Raw genomic sequence first — 24,786 nt, 5'->3', positions numbered from 1 at the left:
GAGAGCCCCAAGAGGTTTTCCCGCTGAAAAATAAAAGCAGGGCCAGTAAGGAGGGTGGGGTGCTGCTGGCCTTGCATGTGGGCGCCCCAGGTTCCATCCCCAGCACCCCATATGATCCTCCTAGCACCGCCAGCAGTAATTCCTGAGTGCAGAGCCAGGGGTAACCCCCAGGTACTGCCAGATGTGGCTCAAAACAAAAAACAAGAAAACAAAATCAGTGATGAGTCAAAATCTCATTTCCTGGGATTGCAGATTATTTTGCATATTAGCACCCGCGTGTATATTCATACACAAAGCGCAGACTATCCTGCTGTTCTGTCTCCGCTGCCTCTACTCAGTATTATACCATAAAGCAAACATTTCAGTTGTATTTCAGAAGTAGATGGCGTGACTTGTTTTTTGAAGCCAGCATAATTCTGATACTAAAACCTAGCAGTTACCACTACAGAAAAAAAATTAGATAATCCCCTATGAATATAGAGGAAAATAAGTTTTAAATGATCAAGTTCCATCCAGCACTGTCTGAGAAAGAGCCCTGACTCACAGGGAAGTGGGGCTTATTAGGAGCTTATTAGGAGCTTAATCAGATCATTAGGAATGCAGTATCGTGAGCACTTGGCATCAGTGTCGGGTGGGGATGTGTGACTCCAGTGGCACTGCACATGCTTAGCGTGTGGGAGGCCTTGAACTTGATCCCCGGTGCGGAATGGCTTCCCCCCAATCACCACTGGGGTGGTGCCTGTGTCCCCTTTTCTCCTTTTACTACAGACCTGAGCATTGAACTGTGCCAGGCAGAGCAGTGTCAGAAGTAGCTCCGAGCACCTTTGGGTGGGCTCCTTAAAAAAATTGTGTGTGTGTGTGTGTGTGTGTGTGTGTGTGTGTATGTGTATCATGTTGACAGGATACACTGGAAAGGTATGTAATTGTCTCAGTAAAGAAGAAACGTCATTTGATTAAAGTCAACACCCATTTATAAATAAAATCCCAACCAGACCCACACGCAACAAATAACTCAGCACCCAGTGCCCTGGCATTGGCGAAAGGGCATCTGTGCAGACAAGAGGCTGGCGCCGCACTCCCTGGAGAAAGACTTCCCAGCTGTGACTGGGGGCAGGCGTGTCCCTGTCGCACCTGCCAGCCCTCACTTTTCTGGAGGCAAGTTTCTTTGGTTTCTCCTGGCTGCCTTGGTTTCCTCGGCGCTCAGCTGCGGGTGACTGAAATTTTCTGGCCATTCTGGTTACTAACACCAAGCCTTCACCGAGTCTCACAGTTGAGAGCTGAATCTTTCTCCCTCTTACTTCTTAGCTTCTCCGCCCTCTGTGTGTGTGTGTGTGTGTGTGTGTGTGTGTGTGTGTGTGTGTGTGTGTGTGTGTGTGGTGTGATGGGGGGTATTACCAGCTCTGGCCCCTGCACGGGCAGCTGCTGGGTAGCTCTGCCCCATTCCAGCTGCCTCTTAGGAACTGGAGCAGCCCAGACCTTACCTTGTCCTCGCACCTTTGGGAAACTGCTGTCATTGGCTAGTTCCCAGATACTTCTAGATTGCGACTTTCCAGCCCCTCCGTGATTTTTCTTGATTGTATTAGGAGGTTTTTGTGAATTAATTTTCTGGCTGGATTGATAGCACAGCGGGTAGGACATTTGCCTTGCACACAGCTGACCTGGGTTTAATTCCTCCACCCCTCTCGGAGAGCACAGCAAGCTACCGAGAGTATCCTGCCCCCATGGCAAATCCTGGCAAGCTACCCGTGGCATAGTCGATATGCCAAAAACAGTAACAACAAGTCTCACAATGGAGACATTACTGGTGCCCGCCCGAGCAAATCGATGAACAACTGGATGACAGTACAGTGCTACAGTGCTTCTGTGGGAAAAGGAAAATGCGTGCACAGACACACTCTCCCCCCTCCCTCCGCCTGTTGAGGTGCTGGGGATCAAACCCAAGGCTTTAACGTGCTCGAGGTGCCCTACCACTGAGTTATGTCCCATCCCTGATGTCTTTAAATGCTGTGTGGTTCTGGTGATCTATAAGCTCTGTTTCATTATGGGATTTTTTTTCATTTAATTTATTTTTAAAAATTTTAATTATTTTATTTTTGTCTTTTGGGTCACACCCAGTGATGCTCAGGGGTTACTCCTGGTTCGGCACTCAGGAATCACTCCTTTTGGTGCTCGGGGGACCATATGGGATGCTGGAGATTGAACGTGGGTTGGCCACATGCAAGGCACGGCAAAAACCCTACCAGTTATCCTATCTGCTCAGGCCCCCTTTTTCATTTCTTTTTCCAATATTGGTTGAATCTTTTAATTTCCCATTTCTTCCTTTATAAGATATGAGTTATGTTTTATAGAAAGGATTATAAGAGTGTGGTCAGAGTAAAGGATCATCGTTCACATGCTTTGTGAGTGAAGGGAGACTTGCCTGGGGAGCTAGAGTGGGTCTGAAATCAGACAGATGGCCGGGAGTCAGCCACGTGGTATAGGGGCTAGGCTGGGGCAGGGAGGTGTTGGGGGAGCAGGACCATCTCACAGTTCTGGGAGGACGAATGGTCACTAGGAGGCAATGGTTGATGTGTCTTTAAAAGCAGAGATTTTGGGGGCTGGAGCTATAGCACAGCGGGTAGGGCGTTTGCCTTGCACACGACCGACCCAGGTTCGATTCCCAGCATCCCGTGTAGTCCCCTGAGCACTGCCGGGAGTAATTCCTGAGTGCAGAGCCAGGAGTAACTTCTGGGTGTGACCCCAAAACCAAAAATAAATAAATAAATAAATAAAAATAAAAGCAGAGATTTTGAATGACTGTGTCAGAGGTTTTTCCCCCTTTTGTGTTCCTCCCCCCCTCCACCCATGGGCGACACTTTGACTTGCGTTTCTGAATTTTATTAATTTTGAAACTGACCTTGTAAAAAACACTAGCCATCTTCAGTGCTGTTTATGATAGAAAGTGGATTAAATGAGGGCGTGTCAAGTGATTATTTCTGCTGTTGCTCTAGTATAGTGGCCCCAGGAGTCCTATGAATGTGGCAGAGAATTGAGTCATGAAATGGTGTTTGTAGGGGGCTGGCTCGGAGTCCACCTCTCCCCCCCACCCCCCGTGTGAAACTTATACACAAATGGGTGGGTTTTTCTTGATTTGGGTAAGGTCCAACGAAGGTTAATTCCTCATGAGGCTTGTGAATGTTGTTGAAGAGATGGCTCAGCAATTAGAGGGGTGTTTGTGAGCACTGCTGTTTTTGTTGCTGGTGAGTGAGGCACAGGCTCTAGTTGTGGATAGAATGTGGTACAGACAATAAAATAAGAATGTCAGCGGGACATTTGCTTTGCACGCGGCCAACCTGGGTTTGATCTTCAGCATCCCATATGGTCCCCCGAGCACTGCCAGGAGTAATTCCTGAGCATAGAGCCAGGAGTCGCCCCTGAGCATTGCTGGGTGTCACCCCACAACTAAAACAAAAAAAGTAAAAAGTAAAATAAGAACGTCACAATGTGGTGAGTGCAGTGGGGGTGGGGCAGGAAGTCACGTGGCATTTTAGCCAAGAATCCGGGCTCCCGGTAAGGTGGACGTTTTCATCGAAACCTTCCACAAGTCCATGGGCGAGTCCCGTTGCTATTTGACGGAAGGTTCTAAGGCCTGCAGTGTAGGCGCGCTTGACGTTTGCTGGGCCCCCGACTGGACCTGCAGGGCTGGGGCAGACAGAGCGGGAGACAGATGGGGCAGGCTGCTTGGCAGAGGCAGAGGGACGTAGGGGAGCGTAGGCACCTTCCTCCTCCTGAAACGTTCATGCCGCCCTGTGACTGCTGGCTGTTCTGTGTCTTTAAATGTCTCCTGCTCTCAGCACTTTCTTCCCACAGAGACTTTCAGAGGTTAGCACCTCTCTTTGTGAAGACCACAAAAGGAGAGGCTCCATCCTTGTCACTTCTCCAGGGTGTATACATTTGCTGTCATGTGGAATTGTGCTTCCTGTGGAATGAAATTGTCATTTCTTACTGGGCCATTTGTTGGAGCCTATTTTAATCTGCTTATCTGAGCGTAAGACTCACACACATCCCCCTCTATCCGACAAATCTTGGTAGATTAATGGAGCTGTAAGTGATATATTCCTGCTGGCAGAGAGATTTTTGGTTGTTATTTAGCTCAGCACTTAAATCTAATCCGTACTGGCAACTGGTGATAAGCAGAATAGTGGTCTTCCCGTGCCCCCTCCCCCGAATGTTTGCACAGTAATCACTGAATCCTGGGGCTGTCTAATCTTACAGTTTAAAGAATAGATTTTTAAGGATTATTGAAGTTAGGAACCTTTTGATGGAGAGATTGTCCTGTATTATCCTGGTGGGTTTAGTCTAATTGCATGAGACCTAATTTGGTTTGTTTTGTTTTGGGGCCACACCTGGCCATGCTCAGGGACTTCTGGCTCTGCTCAGGAGTGACTCCTGGCAGTGCTCAGTGGACTACTCACTGGGGATCAGACCAGGGTTGGCTGCATGCAGGCAGACGCCTTCACCCCTGTACCCCTATGATCTCTCTCTCTAGCCTGACAAGTGCTTAAGGGAGAACAAGTCAGAAGAATTGGGCAGGCAGTTGTGACATCAGTCAGTGTCGTTTGGTCATTGCTGACTGTTAAGATGGAGGAAGGTGGGAGCCAAAGATGGAGGCGTTATCTGGGAGCCAGGAATTGCTCACAGCTAACACCCTGCAAGGAGGTCAGGATGGGCCCACCAGCCGCCGGAGTTCACTCCTGCTGACAGCCTGGACGGGCAGGGAACGGCTCCTCCCTGTCTCCAAGAACAGAATGCTTGCTGACTCCTTGGTTTTTAACCCTGGAGACGTGTATGGCAGACACAGGACTCTCTGTGATGATAAACCTGTGCTCTTTTACGCTGCTCACAATAAGTACAGTGATTTTGTGTTAGAGTTAACAGAATTCCCAAGTATGAGAACTTGGGAGGCATGCCCAACATCTTCAAGTAGTAACTTCAGCAAATTAGATTTGTTAAAGACAGACTTTTAATGAAGGGTGGGGGAGATTCTTAATTCCAATTACTTTTAAGTCCCTACCATTTGCCAGGAAATAAGGTAGGAGTTTAGGAAGTGCTAAGTCGTTTTTGCCAAACGCTGATCTACAGCAACTTCATAAGTGCTCAGAATGCAGGACTGGAGCTGTAGCACGGTGAGGAGGGTACTTGCCCAGCACTTGGCCGACCCAGGTTCAATCCTTGGTACCCAGTATGGTCCCTTGAGCACCACCAGGCAAGATCCCTGAGTGCAGAGCCAGGAGTCAGCCCTGAGCACCAGCGGATGTGGCCCCCCAAGCGAAACAAAACTAAATTCCCCAAACAACAGTAACAAGAGCAACAACAGCAAAAATAAGTGGTTAAATGTTAAAGTTATATTCGTAAACTTCGGGAATATTTTAAGCACTGAAATGTAGAGTTAAATAATGAACTTCACATCCTTATCCACCCTGCTTTGAGCGTGGTCAGTCCCTGGGCACTGTTCTGTGGTGCTGCTTGCTGGGCCCAGAGCTCTGTCTGTCAGTCCAGAAGTGTGGGGGCTTCGTGGTGCGGGGCTTAAACTTGGCACTCTGACATGTCAGGCACATGTCCACTCCATTTGAACCATATTCCCAGCCCCTCTCTCCCTCCCTCCTGCCCACCCTTCTTTCATCCACTCCCTGCGTTCCCTTCAGTTCTTTCTTTCACAGTTGTTGGACTTTGCCTGACGGTGCTCAGGGGTTATTCCCAGCTCTGCACTCAGGAGTCACTCCTGGCAGTGCGTGGGGAATCATATGGGGAGCTGGGGATTGAACCCAGCTGCATGCATGGAGTCGTGATTCTCAGACACCCTGGTGCTGGGGATACCCAGACCAGACCAGCAGTTCTGGGGCCCTCCAGAGCCACATCCGGCGGTACTGAGGCCTAACCAGTGGGCATGTAGTTTTTTTGTGTTTATTTGAGCACCATGGTTTTTAAAGTCATTCATAATACAGTTGTTATGGACTTTGATGTTCCAGCTGCCGTCCCACCACCTGAGTGACCTTCCCTCCACCATTATCCCCATTTCCCCAACCACCCCCAAGCCTGCCCCTGTAGCAGGCACATAGTAATTTGTTTCATATTGCTTGTTACGCTGTTGCAATAGCACAGTAGGTAGGGCGTTTGCCTTGCATGTGGCTGACACAGCCTACCTGAGTTCGGTTCCTCTGCCCCTCTCGGAGAGCCTCGCAAGCTACCGAGAGTATCTCACCCACACGGCAAAGCCTGGCAAGCTACCCGTGACGCATTCGATATGCCAAACACAGTAACAAGTCTCACAATGTTACTGGGCCCGCTCAAGCAAATCGATGAACAACGGGAGGACAGTGACAGTGACAGTGATTGCTTGTTACAACCAAATGGCTAAGGGAATTATCAAAAATACTTCAGGAAAAGAAAATTTGTGAAGATTTCTCTTACCACATGGGGCTGTTGCGCCTGTCTGAGGATTCACTAAGCTGTTGGTCACTGATTGCGCCTTCTGTGTGACTTGTTTTTGTTTGTGGAGTTGAGTTGGCTCCTGTGTTACCTCACCATCTAATGTGGCATGCTTCTGCTGTGATCTCAGCGTGGAGGAACTTGGAGCTGTCCTGTGGCTGTGTATGTGGCCACCTGCTCTAGAAACTTGAGACTGTAGAACTACGATGAGTTCTAGTTCTGGTTCAGAGATTCCTAGGGAAGCCGTGCAGTTAGGCCCTTGGTGGGGAGGCAGCAGTGGGGTGTGGGTGCAGCCGCTGGGGCTTCAGCAGGGCAGGGATTTGGCCTGCCCCCTTCCCAAGGGTGACCAGTTTTCAGCTGGGGGGATTGGTGTGTCCATGAGTTTCAGCTTCTTGGCATGCTTCTCTCCTGAAGATTTAGTGTACATTTTTTTTAAATGTTGAAAATAAATCGTATTTAGGATTAGCCAGCTGGACTGTTTAGGTGACCCCGATTTCGTTGGCAATATTCAGGGCGTCATAGTCAGGAGCCAGCTGAACAGATGCCTTTTTCTCTCCACCAGGCCTGTCTGGGTGTTGGCTTGGCCACACCCATGTCTCAGACCTTCTTCCTTGCCTGTTTAATCCCGTGCCTCTCTGCCTTGACCTCCACAGTGGGCACGAGTGTGTTGTAATCTCTCTCTTCTTCATGGCGGACTCAGCAGTCAGAGGGAACTTGATGGCATCATGGCCAAGCTTGTTTCTCCTGGAGGCTCTTTTGAGGTCTCTGGGCTACTTTTCTGAACCGCAGCATTTTGGGTCTCGGAAGGTGGGTGACATGCAGATCTTCCTCTTTTTGTGGCTGTGGGTGCCTTTTAGTGCTGCCTTCGTGGCCCTCAAAGCTCTGGTGTTGGCTTCAGCTTTGGGAGGGGCAGGGCCTTCCTTCTTGGCTTCCAGTGCCATCTTCGTAAAAAAGGGTTTACATTTATTTTTTATGCACATAAATGAATGTTGTGTTGCAGCGCTCAACCAGTTTTCACCTTTCCCTCTCAGAACTGTGAGGTGTTTTCTGTGTTGCTAAATGAATGTTTCGTCTGTTGCTGTGAAAACTGCTTTGTGTGTCCATCTACCGCATTGGACCTACCTATTACTCATGGCTGACCCAGGTGGACTCCCGCACTGGCCTGGCCCTGGCTGCAGCCCACAGCACTGACTGTTTGAGAATGATTGGCCCCGTATTTCTTGGTAGCCACAGAATGACGAGCGCTCCACCTGAGCCGTCTCAGACACCGGACACGTCGGTTTTGGAGTCAGTCCCCTGCCTTCGTCTCAGGTGGTCAGGGAACTCATAGGAGAACCATCGCCTCATCTGTGGCTGCAGCTGGGATGGCGGGTGCAGGGCCCTTCATTCTCACAGACGGGGCTGAAAGCCTCTGGAGCTTAGCCAGGTGGCTGTTGCTCATGCTCGTGGCAGCTCATGCCGGATGCTGACTTGGGGGCTTCCCGAAGAGGAGGTGAAGCGGAGCAGGGCAGCTAATCTCCTCTCGGAAGTAGTCTCCTACCATCCTACCACGTGCTCCGAATTATTTTTCTTTTGATGGGGGTGGGGGTGGGGTTCTTATGACCCATCTGGTGATGCTCAGGGCTTACTGCTAGCTCTGCACTCAGGAGTTATTCCTGGTGGTGCTCTGGGGACCATATGGATGCCGGGGATGGAACATGGGTTAGCTGTATGTAAGGCAAATGCCCTCCCCATTCTTTAGGTCTTTTTTTATTTTCTGCGTGTTGGGTCACACCTGGCGATGCACAGGGGTTACTCCTGGCTCTGCACTCAGGAATTACTCCTGGCGGTCCCCCTCCAGGGGACCATAGGGGTGCTGGGAATCGAACCCAGGTCAGCAGTGTGCAAGGCAAACACCCTACTCGTTGTACTATTGCTCCAGCACCCACGTTAGGTCTTAATGCACTCTTTTACACAAACTTTAGTGTAATTCCCGGTTACGGTCAGTCTCCTAGAAGTCCTCTCACCATTCCGTGTGTTTATTCTGTATGGCTCATTTGGAGTAAATAGTGAGTTCTCTCTAATAACCGTAAGATCCATTAAAATACAGCTCTTCTATGTGCAGATCGAAGATCTTCCGAAATGGAGCAGGAAACTTGTGGAGACATAGTAAGAACCAGCTATATACAAAGATATATTGAATGATGCCTAAAGTAAAATACAATGGGATATTCGCATCAGTATCCCATTGATATCCCATTGACGGAATTTTAATATACAGGTCACTGGGAATGCAGAGGAGGAATCCTTTTCTTTCATTTAAAGATTTGTTATGTTGAATCGTTCTTCTTTAATAAGCTATAAGCTTTCCCCTGCTTCACTGCGTCAGATCTCACTTACAGTTTTAACTATCTTGACATTTACAGCTTTATAAGATTTTGTTTTAGGAGAGGATGATCTTAGGGTCAACACTTTCCCTATTCTCCCGCTGCAGATTTGGTTCGACCCGATTAATTTTGAGGAACAGCCCATGGATCTGTATATCTATACAGCTATATTTGTGTCTGTACCCATGGATACAGCTAGAGACATGCAGGGTCTTCAGGGTGCTTAGATCCAGTGTGTCTTAATAGTCATAGTTTTCAAACATAAAACGATTTTAAAAAATGTCGTCACTGCTAAATTACAAAGTTACTCATGGTTGGGTTTCAGGCGCACAGTGTTTCAGAGCCCAGCCCTCCACTGGTGTCCACGCCCCTCCACCACTGCCTCCCCCCATTCCCTTCCACCTACCAGTCAGCTTCTACAAGAGGTGCTTTTTTTTTAAGTTTCTGCGGTGTGGCTTACAGTATTGTTGCGGATCGGGTTTCATAGATAAGGCATCACCAGCTTTCAGCACGCCCTTCTCCTCCCAGTTGAATGCTTCCCTCTGCCATAGTCATTGCCCCCTTCCTGTCTTACCCCCAACCCTCAGTAGGAAGCATTCAGTGGCAGGCTTCCTGCTGAATACCAGTTCTCAGGATCTTTGTTTTCGTCGCCTTTGGGCATTCATCATTCCACCATCCTGCATCTATATTCTGCATATGAGAGAGAATTCTGTGTTGGTCTGTCTCTCCTCTGACTAACTTCACTCAGCGTGAGACTCTCCAGGTACCTCATGCAGCAGCAGATTTCATGACTTGATCTGTTCCCCACCCCGAGGGACCCAGCCCTGGCAGCCAACCTCCACTACTCAACCACTGCCACACTCCAGGCTGCTTTCTGGACCACGTTATAAGACATTATAAGACACTTCCTACTCATTTTCCACAATTACTGTTGGAGTACAAGGATCTTAGGTTTATCAGGTTGCACCCATCATAGTGCTCCCGAGTCACTCCCATTATTTTGTTTGTCTGTAACCACTTCTATGCTCTCCTCCCCAACCAATTTGTAAGGTCTCATCCTTCTAGGACACTGAACTTGTACTGTAAGTTAATATTGCCTTTCTCCTCTCCTTATGTCTTTTGAGTAGTTTACTTTAATGCAATGTCCTTTTTGTATAGATACAGGAAGACAATATTATGCTTTATATCTTAGGACTTAATTGGCTTTGAATATTATTTACTTCTGGGCATCTGCTTTCTCAACTTAAGCCTCAGTTGCCCTCACTTCCTAGCACTCCAACGGCAGGGTCCCGACGTGGGACTGGATGGAACCAGGGCAAGCCGGTAAGTTATGTGCTACCCTGGCATCGCGATGGGCCAGGCCAAGGTGCCACGATTCTTAACTATAGGTTAAGAGTTTGATTATAGGCAAATGCTGTCATGATCCAAAAGTAACGACAAGACTAGGACCCTGCTGCTAGGGATAGGAAAGATATCTGGCCTGAGCACTGCAGTCTGAGATCGAGATGGCCCTAGGAGAGCAATTCTATAAGCTCAAAGTATTTCTTACTGTGTCCATACAAAATGATTTATATTATGTATGCTTATATGTTGGTCGGACAAGGAGAGGAGAAACACATCCAGGGAAATCTGTTCTAGGGTGGGTTGATCTGTTCTAGAAGCAGTTTTCCTGTGTGTCCTGACTAGCTTGGGCGAGACTGAACTTTCTCCCCTTCAAACTGCCTTCAGTAAATGATTTCAGTATATTGAGGCAGTTTCCCTTATCTCACAGGAACCTAGCTGGTCTTGCAGATCCCAGGTGCTAAGCCAGGCCTGATCTTTGGGATGTAGATGCCTGGCTCCAGGCAGGCTGATCTTGGAGATGTAGATTCCAAGCTCTAGCAGACTGATCTTTGATGTGCTAATCCAAGTGCTTGTAGTTTGTAAAAGGTGAGGCCAGGATTACTGGCCTGCTGATACAAAGAAACAATGTATGGTTTGCTGCCTCAATGTTTTATCTGTAACTCCTTTTGATGACATCACTATATTGCGCCCTTTAGAGGTACTATGATCTATATAAGGGAGATTTCAGGGCTCTCTGGGGGACACGTGCATCAGAGAACCTGGGAAGATGGGGCTGAGGACAGAAGCTTAGAGAACAAAGGAGCACGTGCTTGAGAGATCCTGGGGCTTCCATGACATACATCTCTTCCCTGTAATAAACTGCTGCTAAGACCAACCAGCCTGGCCCTCGTTCCTTCCTTCGCCTGACCATCGCCATCGACCTCCCTGGAGTGGGGAAACGGAAACGGCCTGAGACCACCGAACGCAGGTGGCAGGAGAGATAAGCCGCTGCCGTCCCCCTTGCCCGTCCTTTTTTGTGTTTATACAAATTACTACACCATATCTGATGGGGTTCAGACAGTTAGCAACAAATCATAGAATATATATATATATATATATATATATATATATATATATATATATATATATCCCCCTCTTGGAGAGCTCGGCAAGCTACTGAGAGTATCCTGCCCTATGGGCAGAGCCTGGCAAGCTCCCTGTGGCATATTCAATATGCCAAATACAGTAACGACAACAGGTCTCATTCCCCTGACCCTGAAAGAGCCTCCAATCATTGAGAAAAGACAAGTGAGAAGAGTCTGCTAAAATCTCAAAGCTGGGAGGAATAAAGACATTACTGGTGCCCGCTCAAGTAATTTGACGATCAACAGGATGACAGTGATACAGTGATCTTTTCTTATGGCCAAGTAATATTCCATTGTGTATATGTGCCATCGTTTCTTTATACAGGCATCTCTTCCTGAACACTTGATTTATTTCCAAAGTTTTGCTCTTGTGTATAGTGCTACAAGGAGCGTGGGGTGCAAAGTCTTTTCTCCATTTTGTATTTTAGGGTTCGGCTGGGATAAATAGAAGCTCAGCTCCTAAGGGTTTTGTGGTGTGTGTGTGTGTGTGTGTGTGTGTGTGTGTGTGTGTGTGTGTGTGTGTTGTGTTTTGGATGATGCTCAGGGGTTACTCCTGGCTCTACACTTAAGAATCACTCCTGGTAGGCTCGGAGGACCGTATGGGATTCCAGGGAACATGGGTAAGCTGGAAACAAGGCAAGAGCTTTGCCTGCAGGACTAACTCTCCTGCTCATGCTTCCTTGTGTTTGTAAGAAACGTTCATGTTTTTTTCCAGAAAAGCTGGCCTCGTTGATATTCCCCCAGTATAATCTATCCCCTTTCCTGTGGCACCCGTACCAGCGCTGGTTGTGGTGGTGGTGGTTTTATTTTTTATTTATATATATATTTTTTATACGTGTCAGTCTCTGTGATATGAGGTGATATCTCATTGTTCAGACAATTTTTTGGGGGGGGGCATGGGTGTGTTCGCAAAAGGTGTTTAGTAGGCCTGGGGCTGCTCCTGGTGATTCTTGGCCAGTTGGGTTTATGGCCCAGGCCGCCCAGGTCTCTTAAGCCTCCAGAACTGCACTTGGTGATGCTGGGGGTTGAGGTGGTGCTGGAGGTCGGCTTGAGGTCAACTGATGTAAGTTGTGAACCCCTAATTCGTGCTCTAGAAATTCTTGAATTTCTGACCTCTACAGCATTTTTTATTTTTGGGTCCGGGACATAGGAAAAGATACTAAACTGAAAACCACTCCACTCGATTCCTTGTTGTTGATGCAGTAACTGAACAGAGCAGCAGATGTATTGGGGCTTGTGACCAGTCTGGATGGGTCTCGCCGCTTTCCTTTGCAGGCATTAATTATCCTGTCCAGCCCTGGAAAAGCCCAACCAGCGGCAGAGCCTCGGCTCTAGGAATACATGATTATGGTGGTGCAGAATCGTTTGGGTTCCAGGCACCCAAACATCATTAACGAGTTATAACGTGGTACGAAGCACCAGGTTCGTCTTCAGTAAAAAAAAATCGAATATAAAAACCCCTACTTAATCTGGTTAATATTTAGAATACATAGATTTTTCAGGACGTAAATCATTTTATAGTGCTTTTTTTGGTTTGTTTTGTGTTTTTGAACATACCCGTGGTGCTCAGGGCTAATCCCTGCTCTGTGCTGGCGATGTTCGTTACTCGGCATTGAACTCGGGTCACCCGCGCCCAGTCACCCTTCACCCCCGTGCTGTTTTTTGGTGTCCTGCTTTATTTTTTCTTTTTGGTCCTATCCACTGGTGCTTGGGGCTGCTCCTGGCTCGGTTCTTGGGGTCTCTTTTGGTGGGCTCCGGGAGCCATGTGGTGCCCGGGATGAAGCCCGGGACCTCAGCCGTGCCAGCGAGCTACAGTGTCAGTGCTCCGTCCAAGAGTCTTTCAGTCTTTCAGAGATAACTCCTGTCAGCAGTAATTCCTTAGAGTGTGTGGTAGAATTCATATTTTCCCAGTTTTAGGGGAATTAAGTCATCTTTAATTTAAGGAGCCTTCTTTTAAGTGGGTCTTAAGTACTTTTCTTTGGACCTATGGTGGATATTTTAGTTTTATAAAAATATTTTTATATCCTTTTGGAGTTCTGCTTTTTTTTTTTTAAATAAAATTTTTGGTGAATTTTATTTTTTTTTAATTCCTTTTGTTTGTTTTTTGGGCCACTCCTGGCAGTGCGTGGGCTTCTCCCGGCTGGGTCTGAGGGGGTGACTCCTGGCAGTGCTCCAGGATCCATGTGGTATGAGACTGAATCTGGGCCTTTGAAATCTCTCCCGAGCTCCTTGCTCTTTTTATTTTTTTTTTAATTAAATTAAATTTTTGCTTTGTTTCCAAGTTTCTGCATTCCTGGTCTGACATCCTATTTGCGTTCTCCATGATAAGCGTGTTTAAATAGTCTGCAGTTATCCAAGATTTCTTGATCCCTTGATTTCTTTGCGAGCTCCTTGTTCAGCTGAGACTTTCTTATTTGATTTAAAATTTGTTTCGAAATGGTGCTGATCTGCACCAGAGCAACAGTACAGTGGGTAGGGCATTTGCTTTGTGCGTGCTGACCCGGATCGGTCCCCCGCACCCCACCTGAACGGTTCTTGTGAGCCACCCAGTTTTCCCTGCATGCAGAGCCAGGAGTAAGCCCTGAGCACAGCCAGAAGGTGCTAATCTTTGGGGACACTTGGCCTTTCCTGAGGCAGGGTGCCTAGTGTGGGGAGAGGGCTAGGGCACGGGATCTGCATGCGGGAGGCTCAGAACTGATCCTGACACCACAGGGATGGGATGGATGGGACCCCCCCCCCCAGCATTTCCAAACTAGGAGCAGTGCCTGAGCACCACTGTGTATTGAGGAAGAGGGATACAGAGACAGAGAGACAGAAAGAGAGAGAGACAGAGAGAAAAAGAGAAAGAGAAAGGAAAGAGACTCCAGCACAAGAGTTAATTGTTGGGCAAGGGTTTCAGGCTTTTCTCTGACTTCATTTTATACTGACTGTTGGGAAAAAATGCTCAAATGTGTTGAGTATTTACATTCGTTTCTTTTTTTTTTTTGCTTTTTGGGTCACGCCTGGTGATACACAAGGGTTCCTCCTGGCTCTGCACTCAGGAGTTACTCCTGGCGGTGCTCAGGGGACCATATGGGATGCTGGGAATCGAACCCGGGTCGGCTGCATGCAAGGCAAACGCCCACCCCGCTGTGCTATTGCTCCAGCCCCAACATTCGCATTTTTAAGTGTGTATCGTCCTTAGCAGTATCCCTGAGCATCTTTCAAGCTTTCGTTTATTTTTTGGGCCATACCCAGCAACGATCAGGGATTACTCCTGACTCAGGAATCACTCCCGCCAGTGTTCAGGGAATCTTATGGGATCGAACCTGGTCTGCTACGTGCAAGGCCAGCGCCCTCCCCGCCGTGCTCTCGCCACGGTCCCTGGAGCAATGTCTGAATCTTCTAAAATGGTGGCCTTCTTTCGTTGCAGAGACATCACGTACGACATTTCCGTGGAGGCCGTCTCCACGCTGGTGGTCTTCCTCTCCTGCCAGCTCTTCCACAAGGAGGTCCTGCGCCACAGCACCAGTCACAAATATTTGATGCACGGCCGATGGTACGTGTCTCCTTTACCAACCACGACGGGAGGGGGCATAAATGTGTGTCTTTCCGGCCGGTTTCTTTGTGCCCTGGAGTTGCCCCCTCTCCCGTGGACGGTTCCTCCAGTGCTCCTGTCAGGGAGACGGAGCAGCGTAGAAGGACACAGCCCATCCTGTTTCCTGCTTGGAGCTGTCCGCGGCCCTCACCCGTGCCCCACTGGTCACCCTGGCCATGGTCCTTCTTGCACCGACCTCTTCTTCTCCATCATCCTCGGTCTCAACCAGAGAGTTCCAGATTTATTTGGCCTACTGCCCTCTTTTCAGAGGAGATGACTCACTGGCCGTCCTGGGACTCGGCTTCCTTAAGCAAACACAGTGTCTCTGCACTTGCGTCCAAGGCTCAGGCTGCCCCCCCTCAGCACCCCCAGGGGACCACCGTTCACTTCGGGAAATCCTGGCTTAAACACTCAGCGGGCCAGCGTTGTTCATTTGAATCCTGTGGGTGCCTTTCCCTTCTCACCAAGTCCCACGGGAATGGCCCCGTCCCTGGGTGCTTTCAGGGACGCACCCGTCATTTTTCTTCTTAGCTGTTTGGCTTTTAGGTAGCCAACAGACACTTCCTGCATTCTAGCCAGGTGCCACGGAGATGCTGGAGGGATGTGGGCTGTGTGTCTAAGCTTCAGATCCCCTTACGGTAGGAGCAGGAATAGAGAAACGTGAAGGGCACACACTCACCCGCCTCTCTCGTTGGCACGGCCTGCACAGAATTTTAGACATAAAGAGAGCGGGTCTTTTTCCTTTTTTTTGGTTTTTGATGCTGGGCGTCACACCCGAGTCCTCACAGCTACAAAGCAAGTGCAGAACTACACACCAGCCCCTGAAATAAATGCAGAGACATGAGCTCTGACTCACATTCCCAGGGAGTGTGATCCTTTTCACACCCCTCTCGCTCCCTTGATTATACCTTTGGCACTTTCCCAGCCTCCCTGAGGGTTCTTGGGATGTATTTGAAGTTGTTCTTGGGAAAAGGGCCCGAGCTTTAGCTTTCACGCCTTCAATCTAAAGGGCAGGAATTGGTTTATCACCAATTTGTGAACATCCCTTTTAACCTGTCCCCCCCTCCCACTTTAAGATATATGTTAAAAACTTTTTTTTTAGGATTCTGAAGTACTTGCATTTTACTTATTTATTGATTTTTAAATTTTTATTAGTGAAACACCATGAGGTACAGTTGTAGACTTACAAATTTTTGTGCTTGGGTTTCAGTTATACAATGATCGAGTACCCATCCCTCTACCACCACTGATCCCAGTATCCCTCCCACCCCTCAGATCCCCCATCCCACCCTGCCTCTGTGGCAGGGCATTCCCTTTTGTTCTCTCTCTCTTTTTGAGTGCTGTGGTTTGCAAAAGAGCCATTGAGTGGCCATCATGTTCGGTCTAAAGTCTACTCTCAGCACGCATCTCCCATCCTGGGAGGATCCTCCCAACACCCTTTATTTGGTGCTCCCTTCTCTATCTGAGCTGCCTTTTCCCCTAGCGTGTGTGGCTGGCCTCCAAAACATGGGGGAAAACTCCTGGTACTTATCTCAGCTATTCTTGGGTGTTAGTCTCCAATTTTGTTACTTTATGTTCCCCAGATGAATGCAGTCTTTCTATGTCTGTCCTATATGTTAAACAATTTTAACTTATTTTCTCTCCTTTCCTCTCATCCCAGTACTTCAAATACTGACATCTAAAAATAAAACTGTGCAGGGCCAGAGGGATAACTCCCAGCACTGGTGTGTCTGCGCTGTGTGCGGGTCCCTAGCACCATGTAGTCCCCGAGTGTTGCTGAAAGTGCTCCCAGAGAATGGCTGGGCATGGCCCCCAAACCCAAAGGAAAATAGCGACAGACTCTATAAATACAATGATTTTAAAGACATGCATAAATCAAGTGACTTTATAATTAAAAAACTGTAATCTTCTATATTACTGCTTTTTAATTTGTTCTTTCCCCTTTTGGTTCTTTATTGTTCTTTCAAGCACCAGGTGATGTTTTATATTTGACTGTCAATGTCCTCCCATTGTTCATCGATTTGCTCGAGCGGGCCCAGTAACATTGTGAGACTTGTTACTGTGTTTGGCATATCGAGTACGTCACGGGGAGCTTGCCAGGCTTTGCCGTGCAGGCAAGATACTCTCGGTAGCTTGCCAGGCTCTCCGAGAGGGGTGGAGAAATCGAACTTGGGTCGGCCTTGTTGGCTGCATGCAAGGCAAACACCCATAGCACCTGCTGTGCTATCACTCCAGCCCATTTTTATATTTATGAATTTATATTATTAGGTACCTGAAGTTCCATAACTGAAGTTATTTTCCTCTTTCAATCTCTAGTTTCTTTCTGCTTAACTACAAGTAGTAGTAGTTTTACTAAGCAAGGAATCAAAACAACAGCCCCCACCTCCAAAGCAAATAAAACAAACAAGCAATGAGTAAAAGAAAAACAAGCCAACAAAAAAAATTTGAAAAGCATTTAACATGAAATCCTACAGTTTCCCAGTGAAATATTATTTTGCAGTTTTTATTTAGGAACCATGATCGACAGTACTGTTAGTATTCGAGCTTCGGGCATTTCCTCTTCCACTCTCCTCCACCAGTGGTGTGTGACATCCACTCCCACGCCCCAGCCCTGCCCCTGAGCACACTCAGTTCTGCAGGCCCTCGGGGCCGTTTGTTATTCTCTTCATGTATTTCTTTATGTGCCTCTCATACAGAGATTATTCTGCATTTGTCCCTCTGTCTCTGACTGACTCCCCTTAACAGAACAGCCCCGACGTCCATCCCTACTTCACTGAACTGCATGGTTTCCTCGTGTAGCTGAGTAGCATCCCACTGTGTATGCATACACAGTTTCTGTTCGCCTGCCCTTGGGCCCGGGTTGTTTCCAGATCTTGGTTACTGTGAATAGTGCTGCAGTGAGCAGAGGAGTCAGGTGTCTCTTTGAAGAAGTGTTTTGGGCCCATGGAGCCAAGAGAAGCCAAGAAGGGAAATGACTGGGCCAGGTGGAAGCTCAGTTCTTCGTATTGCGGCAGGTCTCCACGTGGAGAAACCCTTCCCACCAGCAGTGGGCGCGGGGCTCCTTCCCCCCCAGCCCGACCACAGTGACTTACTGACCCAGTAAGAGGAAAACCAGAATCTTCCCTCAGGTCTGATCTCAGATTTCCTGCTCTTCACTCTTACTTGATAATGCTCCATGACTTTTAGCTGTGTGAACCCCTTTATATTATTAGACTGCATAGCCTATATTTGTCACTATATGAAATTGGGTGGCGCCCATAGATAGGCGTTTGATTTTCTTTTTTTCCTCTGCGCAGTCTTCCGTACACCAGCAAACTTGTGAAAACCTTACTGTATAACTTCATCAGACAAGAAAAGCCGCCTCCTCCAGGTGCACACGTCTTACCTCAGCAGTCAGACGCGGGAGGACTGCTTTACGGACTCGCCTCTGGAGTAGCAAGTAAGCCCTGTCAGATGTGTTTCCCATTTGTGTGGTGTGCAGGAGTTTTGTCTGATATGTTATCTCGTGGCTGACGTTGCTTTATACCGAATCTGCTGTTGAATGTGAGCAGTGGAGGCAGTAAAGCATGTGCCAGCGATGGGGAAGATGGTGTCACTGGAAGGCATCCTTTTCCTTGTATTAAAAAAGAAATGAAGATTGTGTTGATTTTCGTTGGTTTATAGGACTGCACAAATGTTGGAGATACGGTCTGTATGTGTGAGCATGGTCTGTGTGTGAGTGGAGGCTCTGTATGTGAGTACCATCTCTGAAGTACAACCTGTGAGTGTGTCTGCAGTCTGTGTGACATTGTCTCTATGTGTAACACAGTCTGTGTGGATACAGTTTCTGTGTGTGAGTACAGTCTGGGTGGATACAGTCTCTATATGGATACAGTCTCTGGATACAGTCTCTGTGGATACAGTCTCTGTGTGTGACTACAGTCTGTGTGGATACAGTCTCTGTGTGTGGATACAGTCTGTGTGGATATAGTCTCTGTATGGATGCAGTCTCTGGATACAGTCTCTGTGTGACTACAGCCTGTGTGGATACAGTCTCTGTATGGATACAGTCTCTGTGTGGGTGTAGTTTCTGTGTGTGACTACAGTCCCTGTGCAGCTAGGTTCTAGGTGTGAATGAGGTCTCTGCGAATAGTCTCTGTGTCTGAATACATTTTGTGTATGTGAATAGTCTGTATGTGATAGTCTGTGTGTGTGTGTGTGTGTGTGTGTGTGTGTGTGTGTGTGTGTGACTACAGTCTCTGTGAACACTGTCTCTCCATGTGACTATGGTCATGACATGGATAGAGTCTGTGTGACTAGTGTCTGGTGTGACTGCAGCCTCTAAGTACAGATTGTGTAGGAATGCAGTCTGGTGCACCTAATCTCTGAGTGAATACAGTCTGTGTGTGTGTGTGTGTGTGTGTGTGAGACTACAGTCTCTCCTTATCTACTCCCAAAGTTCCAGTGAACTTTTCATGACCAGCCTGAGCGTGGTGCCCTTTCTCCCCTCCTCCACCTGCTTCCTTCTCTGGTGATTACATTTATTGCAGCGTAAGATTCCCTTTTCAAGAAAAAAGTTCATAAAATTCTTGCTGCATTTGTTCTGGTTCTAATGTAGATTAAATCTAATGTACTCTAATGTGGATTAAAATCTTGAAAATGGAATCTGTTTAGAGGGCTGTGTGGTGGCTGCCAGATGTTCTAAAGCACAGTAGGGCTCCATTGTGCAAGGCTTACCCTCTGCCATTGAACTGTGCCTTGGTCTCTTGGAAATGTACGGATCAGTGAGGGTCCCAGAGGTGGCCCTTCAGCAGCAGATAATGTGGGATGGAGCTTCCCCATCCTGGTGTGGCCTTATAGGTTCATCAGTGTTAGAGTTCTCGCTCGTGTAGATAATAAAGGTGATGAATTGAAAACGTTTGGTTTGTACGGTGTTATGGTGGGACCCTGACCTATTGTGTATAAACTCACTTCTAAAACTGCCCAGCATCCTGTGTAAATGACTTTCGTCCCCTGCACCCAGAGCTGCTGTTCTCTTGTTAATTATGATCAAAGCTATTTGAAAGAAAGTAAATCAAATCAGGTGACGGTGCTGATGAGAAAAATCTTTGAGATGTTTGTGTAAGCCAATCAAACAGTTAAAAAATGTTCCATCTTTTGGGTTTGCTCAAATGGAGATTTATGTAAGAAAATGTTTTGAACTGACTGAGGTGAATACATCAGCCGTGTGTCTGCTCTTTTTCCAACTGGCCTCTGTTTTTATGGGGTGCAGAACTTGGCCCACGACGGTCAGAAAGGAAAGTTTGATTGTTAGACATTGCCCACCAGAGATGTCTCCTTTCTTCCCGAAGGAGCGTTCCCTGACAGCCATGACTGTGGGACCTTTTCTTACTCACCACTCGTTCCAAAGAGATTGTGTTTCGAAGCCCTCTACAAAAGGAGCCAAAGAAGATGTTAAAGACGTGGTGCTGACTCCGCCAAAAGTTTAATAAATATTTCCAGTGTTTCGTCAAATATCAGCAATATTGGTATTCTTGTTTCATGTGAGTTGGGCAAAACTGATAGTCTTCCGTCTAGAAGCACTTGTCCCTGGGAGAGAGGTTTTCCAGAGCCAGTTATCAGAGACCTGCATGTCTCTGGGTGTTGGAGTATGGTGATGGGGAAGGAGAGGCAGCGGAGAGGGTGGGATCAGGTGGCACAGCCTGTGGCTGGCGTGAAAGCAGCCCTGGGGCAGGACGACAGTGTGAGCTTAGCCCCAGACAGCGTAGGTGCTCGCGGGAGAGGGTGGTCTCACAGAACGAAGCGGAAGGCTCCCAGTGTCTCTCCCTCCCCTGCCAAGACTGCTCTCCTCCTGGGCCTCTCCTTGCAGGACCTCATTGAGAACAAAGCACCCCTAAGCCTCACTTCCTGGGGCCTAGCAGGGTTGGACTTTAAATATCCGAGTTTAGGAAGAGATTTACTCTGTCACAGGTGGGTCCTGCTGTAACCCCGCTAACTGTCGTTTCATTTGGGAAGGTCTCTTGTACATTGGTTTGTTTATTTGTTTGGTTTTTGGGCACACCTGACAGTGCTCAGGAGTCACTCCTGGCAGGGCTTGAGGGATCATATGGGATACCGGGGATTGAACTTGGGTCAGCCGTGCACAAGGCAAGCGCCCTCCCCGCTGTGCTGTCGCTCTGGTCCCCACGCACCTTTCCGTTCTAGTCCTTCTTTGTTTTCATCCACAACCCTGTGTAGTGGTGGTACTGAGGCTGTGGCCAGCTCCTCACAGTCCAGCACTGCGTCCTCAGACCCTCGCATGAGCCCCCCACCCCCACCCCACCGGGCCTCTGAGCATCTCTGGGGGGACCTACATCCTTCACCACCAAAGTCAACTCTTTCTCAAAATAAATAGAAGAGTAAGTGCCTTTGAATTTTAATGATTTTTTTTTTTTTTTTTTTGCTTTTTGGGTCACACCTGGTGATGCTCAGGGGTTACTCCTGACTTTGCACTCAGGAATCACTCCTGCGAGTGCTCAGGGGATCATATGGGATGCTGGAAATCGAACCTGGGTCGGCCGCGTGCAAGGCAAACGCCCTACCCACTGTGCTATCTCTCCAGCCCCGATTTCTAATGATTTTTAACTTCATATTTTTAATATAAAATGATGAGAATAAACCCAGTATTTCGCATATAGAAGAGACTGCAGAAAGTCACCAAGAGAATTGTGTTGAGAATTGAATACTTGGATTTTCTTCTGATTCTTTTTTCTAAGGCCGCTTACAGTGGTCCTCGGTGCTTCCCTTGTCTCTTCTGGGGTGGGGTTGGGGATACCATGTTGAGAATTGGACTAGGTCACTGGCATGCAAATATTCATTGCGTGTGCTCAGACCATTAAACTCTCTCTCTGGCCCCAATATTTTCATTGCCCTATTGCCTAAACAAGGCTGAAGCAAGAAAGTCTTTGCTTTCTGAAGGCTCTAGCCTGGAGGAGTGTGTGTGTGTGTGTGTGTGTGTGTGTGTGTGTGTGTGTGTGTGTGTTTTTAAGACAAAGCTGTAATGTGGTTATAACTGAGTAGTTAATGTTTGAAAGAGCCAAACCTAATTAAATGTATTCTGCCAAACTGTGCTTTCCATCACCGGCTCTGTGGTTTTACACAGTATCTTCTGATATATGGCTTTTCCATTTGAATGAGCCATCAGAAATGTTGTTTTTCCTTTGCTTGGAGAGGTGGGTGTCCCCGCCAAATTATAAGGCCAAAGTAGTGATTATTTATTCAGGCAGATGCTGTAATAGGGAAATTAATAAAGTGGAATGTGAAGATTAAAACTCATGTTTCTCCCAATTTCAGTTCTGGAGCAAGTGGATGAATTTATTATGCTAGGTATGGTAGGGAGTAATGGCCATTTATTTTATGGGATGGTTATTTTCCTCTTCAGCTTTGGCTTTTGTGGGGCTGCCTTGCTGAGAAAGAAAAACTGCCCCAGTAAGAGGAAAAGTATTTGCTCTCAGAAACGGGCATAGTTGTGAAAACATTTCTTTCTCTTTTAATTCTGGGGGTACTTGCGAGGGAGCCCTGGCCTCTCACAGGCAAGGCCCGTGCCCGACCACCAGCATTTCTAATGAAAGAGCTTTGCATGTTCAGAATAAGAGCGGCTTCAAAGTGTATTAACATGTTCAATTCATTTTTTATTTTAGAATGATTTGGCTGGTGTAATATTCTACGTGAGGAAGGATGCTTCTAACTTCCACTTCTGGGTGTGCTCTTGTTTGTGACTCAGAAGACAGTGCGTGTTAGCTTCTTGTTTTGACCGCTCCCCCCGCTTTTTGGGTCACACCCGGCGATGCTCAGGGGTTACTCCTGGCTCTGCACTCAGGAATTAATCCTGGCAGTGCTGGGGGGCTGTATGGGATGCTGGGGATCGAACCCGGAGTGGCCACGTGCAAGGCAAACGCCCTACCCACTGTGCTGTTGCTCCAGCCCCAACTTCCTATTTCTCGTAGCGAGCCCTTCTGGGGATTCCGGAGCATTCAGATTGAGGTCTGGAACACAAGTTGACCGCTGGATTGTAGAACGGTATTCTAAGTCATCTCAGTTGTGCTCTGGGAAAAAAGTATTGTTTCAGATTTCAGAGATCAAAAACATAAAAGAAAAATCAGGGACCAGCGGGGTGCACAGTCGGTCATTTCTGTTTGTTTTCTGGGATCAAATGTAGCGTCTCGTGTGCTCTACCATGAGCTACCCTGGCTCCCAGAACGTGGATTTGCCAAAGGTTTTATTTTGGGGAGGAGGGTTTGGGCTATGCCTAGCGGTGGTGCTCAGAGCTTCTCATGGCTTAGTGCTCAGGAGTGAACCCCAGCAGTGCTCAGGTGACTGCCCAGATGCAGTGCCGGGCATCTTACTGGTTTTAGTGGGATGTAAGGCAGACGCCTTAATCGCTGCACTATCTCTCCTGCCCCACAAAGGAGAGACATTAGACGCAATATAATGTCAAAATGCAGTGTTGATTTGACATTTTATCCTTGAAACTTGCTGGCAACCAATCTTAAACCAGTGTCCAGCCCCCAACTCCATCTCCTTCATAACCAGTTCAAAAGGAGAATTAAGACCTCGCTTATGCCACAAATTGGTGGGGATTGAATTCATTTATATTCACCAGGAAGAATATAGAATACAGCAGTCAACTTTCGATTATAGATTTTGTTCTTTTTTGTTTATTTATTTGGTTTTTGGCAGTGCTTTGGTTTTTGTGATCAGGGACCTCTCTTGATGGGAGTTGGGGGAGATGTGGGAGCTGGGAATTGAACCCAGGTTGGCTGTGTGCAAAGTAAGTATTCTAAAGCAAGCTACCCGCTGTACTCTCTCTTCAGACCCCAGATTACATTCTTGGAATAAGTTTATAAGGCTTGCTCCAAGTATTATTTATTTTGCACTAGTGATTTAGTCTGCATGTGTATATTTATTTATATTTACTTTTTGTTGTTCGTGGGTTTTTATGGACTTTTTAATTAATTTATTTTTTTATTGACTCACTGTGAGATACAGTTATAAAGCCTTCGTGTTTGAGTTTCAATCATACAATGATCAAACACCCATCCCTCCTCCAGTTCACATTCTCAACGCTAGTGTCCCCAGTATACCCACACTTTCCAACCTTCCCCCGCCTCCATGGCAAACACTTCCCCCATACTCTCTCTCTGCTTTTGGGCATTATGGTTTTCAGTGCAGATACTGAGAGGCTATCACGTTTGGTCCTTTATCTACTTTAAGCACACATCCCCCATCCCGAATGATTCTTCCAACCATCACTGACTTAGTGATCCCTTCTCTGTTCCAGCTGCCTTCTCCCCCAGCTCATGTGACAGGCTTCCAACTATGGGGCAGTAGTCCTGGCCCTTGTGTCTACTGTCCTTGGATGTTAGTCTCATATTATGTTGTTTCATATTTTGTGGGATTTTTTGGATCACACCTGGCAGTGCTCAAGACTTACCCTTGGTAAGGCTCAGGGATCACTCCTGGTTCCAAGGATCAAACCTGCTCAGCTACATGCAAGACAAGTGCCCTACCTTCTCTACGCCAGTCCCCAAGTATAGTTTATATTATTGTGGAATTATAGAAAAATGTTCACTGTATCACTGTCATTCCATTGTTCATCTATTTCCTCGAGCAGGCACCAGTAACGTCTCCTTTGTCTTAGCCCTGAGATTTTAGAAAGTGCCACATTCGAGGCTTTTTCAGGGTCAGAGGAATGAGACCCATCATTGTTACTGGGTTTTGGCATATCGAATACGCCACGGGGAATTTGCCAGACTCTGCCGTGCGGGCAGGATACTCTTGGTAGCGTGCCGGTTCTCCAAGAGTAAGAACTAGATAATAAGAGGTTGCGCGGCCATGAGGTGCTTCCGGGAGCTGGGTTTTATAGTCTCTGGGTCTTGGCCGTTGATGG

General features: G+C 47.4%; 1 protein-coding gene across 4 annotated transcripts in view; it reads left to right on the top strand.

The window, feature by feature from the left end:
• The window catches only part of DYM (dymeclin), a 300,303-nt gene that overhangs the window by 57,272 nt on the left and 218,245 nt on the right, over window positions 1-24,786 (top strand). For all 4 annotated transcript variants that reach the window (XM_056138010.1, XM_056138009.1, XM_056138012.1 and 1 more), the window contains exons 6-7: window positions 14,715-14,840; window positions 18,176-18,318. In XM_056138010.1, the coding sequence (XP_055993985.1) occupies window positions 14,715-14,840; window positions 18,176-18,318 (269 nt within the window). The remainder of the gene's footprint in view (window positions 1-14,714; window positions 14,841-18,175; window positions 18,319-24,786) is intronic.

Source organism: Sorex fumeus, unplaced genomic scaffold, assembly GCF_029834395.1.
Source record: "Sorex fumeus unplaced genomic scaffold, SorFum_2.1 ptg000128l, whole genome shotgun sequence".
NCBI lineage: Eukaryota > Metazoa > Chordata > Mammalia > Eulipotyphla > Soricidae > Sorex > Sorex fumeus.
The sequence above is the reverse complement of the archived record's forward strand: the minus strand, read 5'-3'. Positions and strand labels throughout refer to the sequence as shown.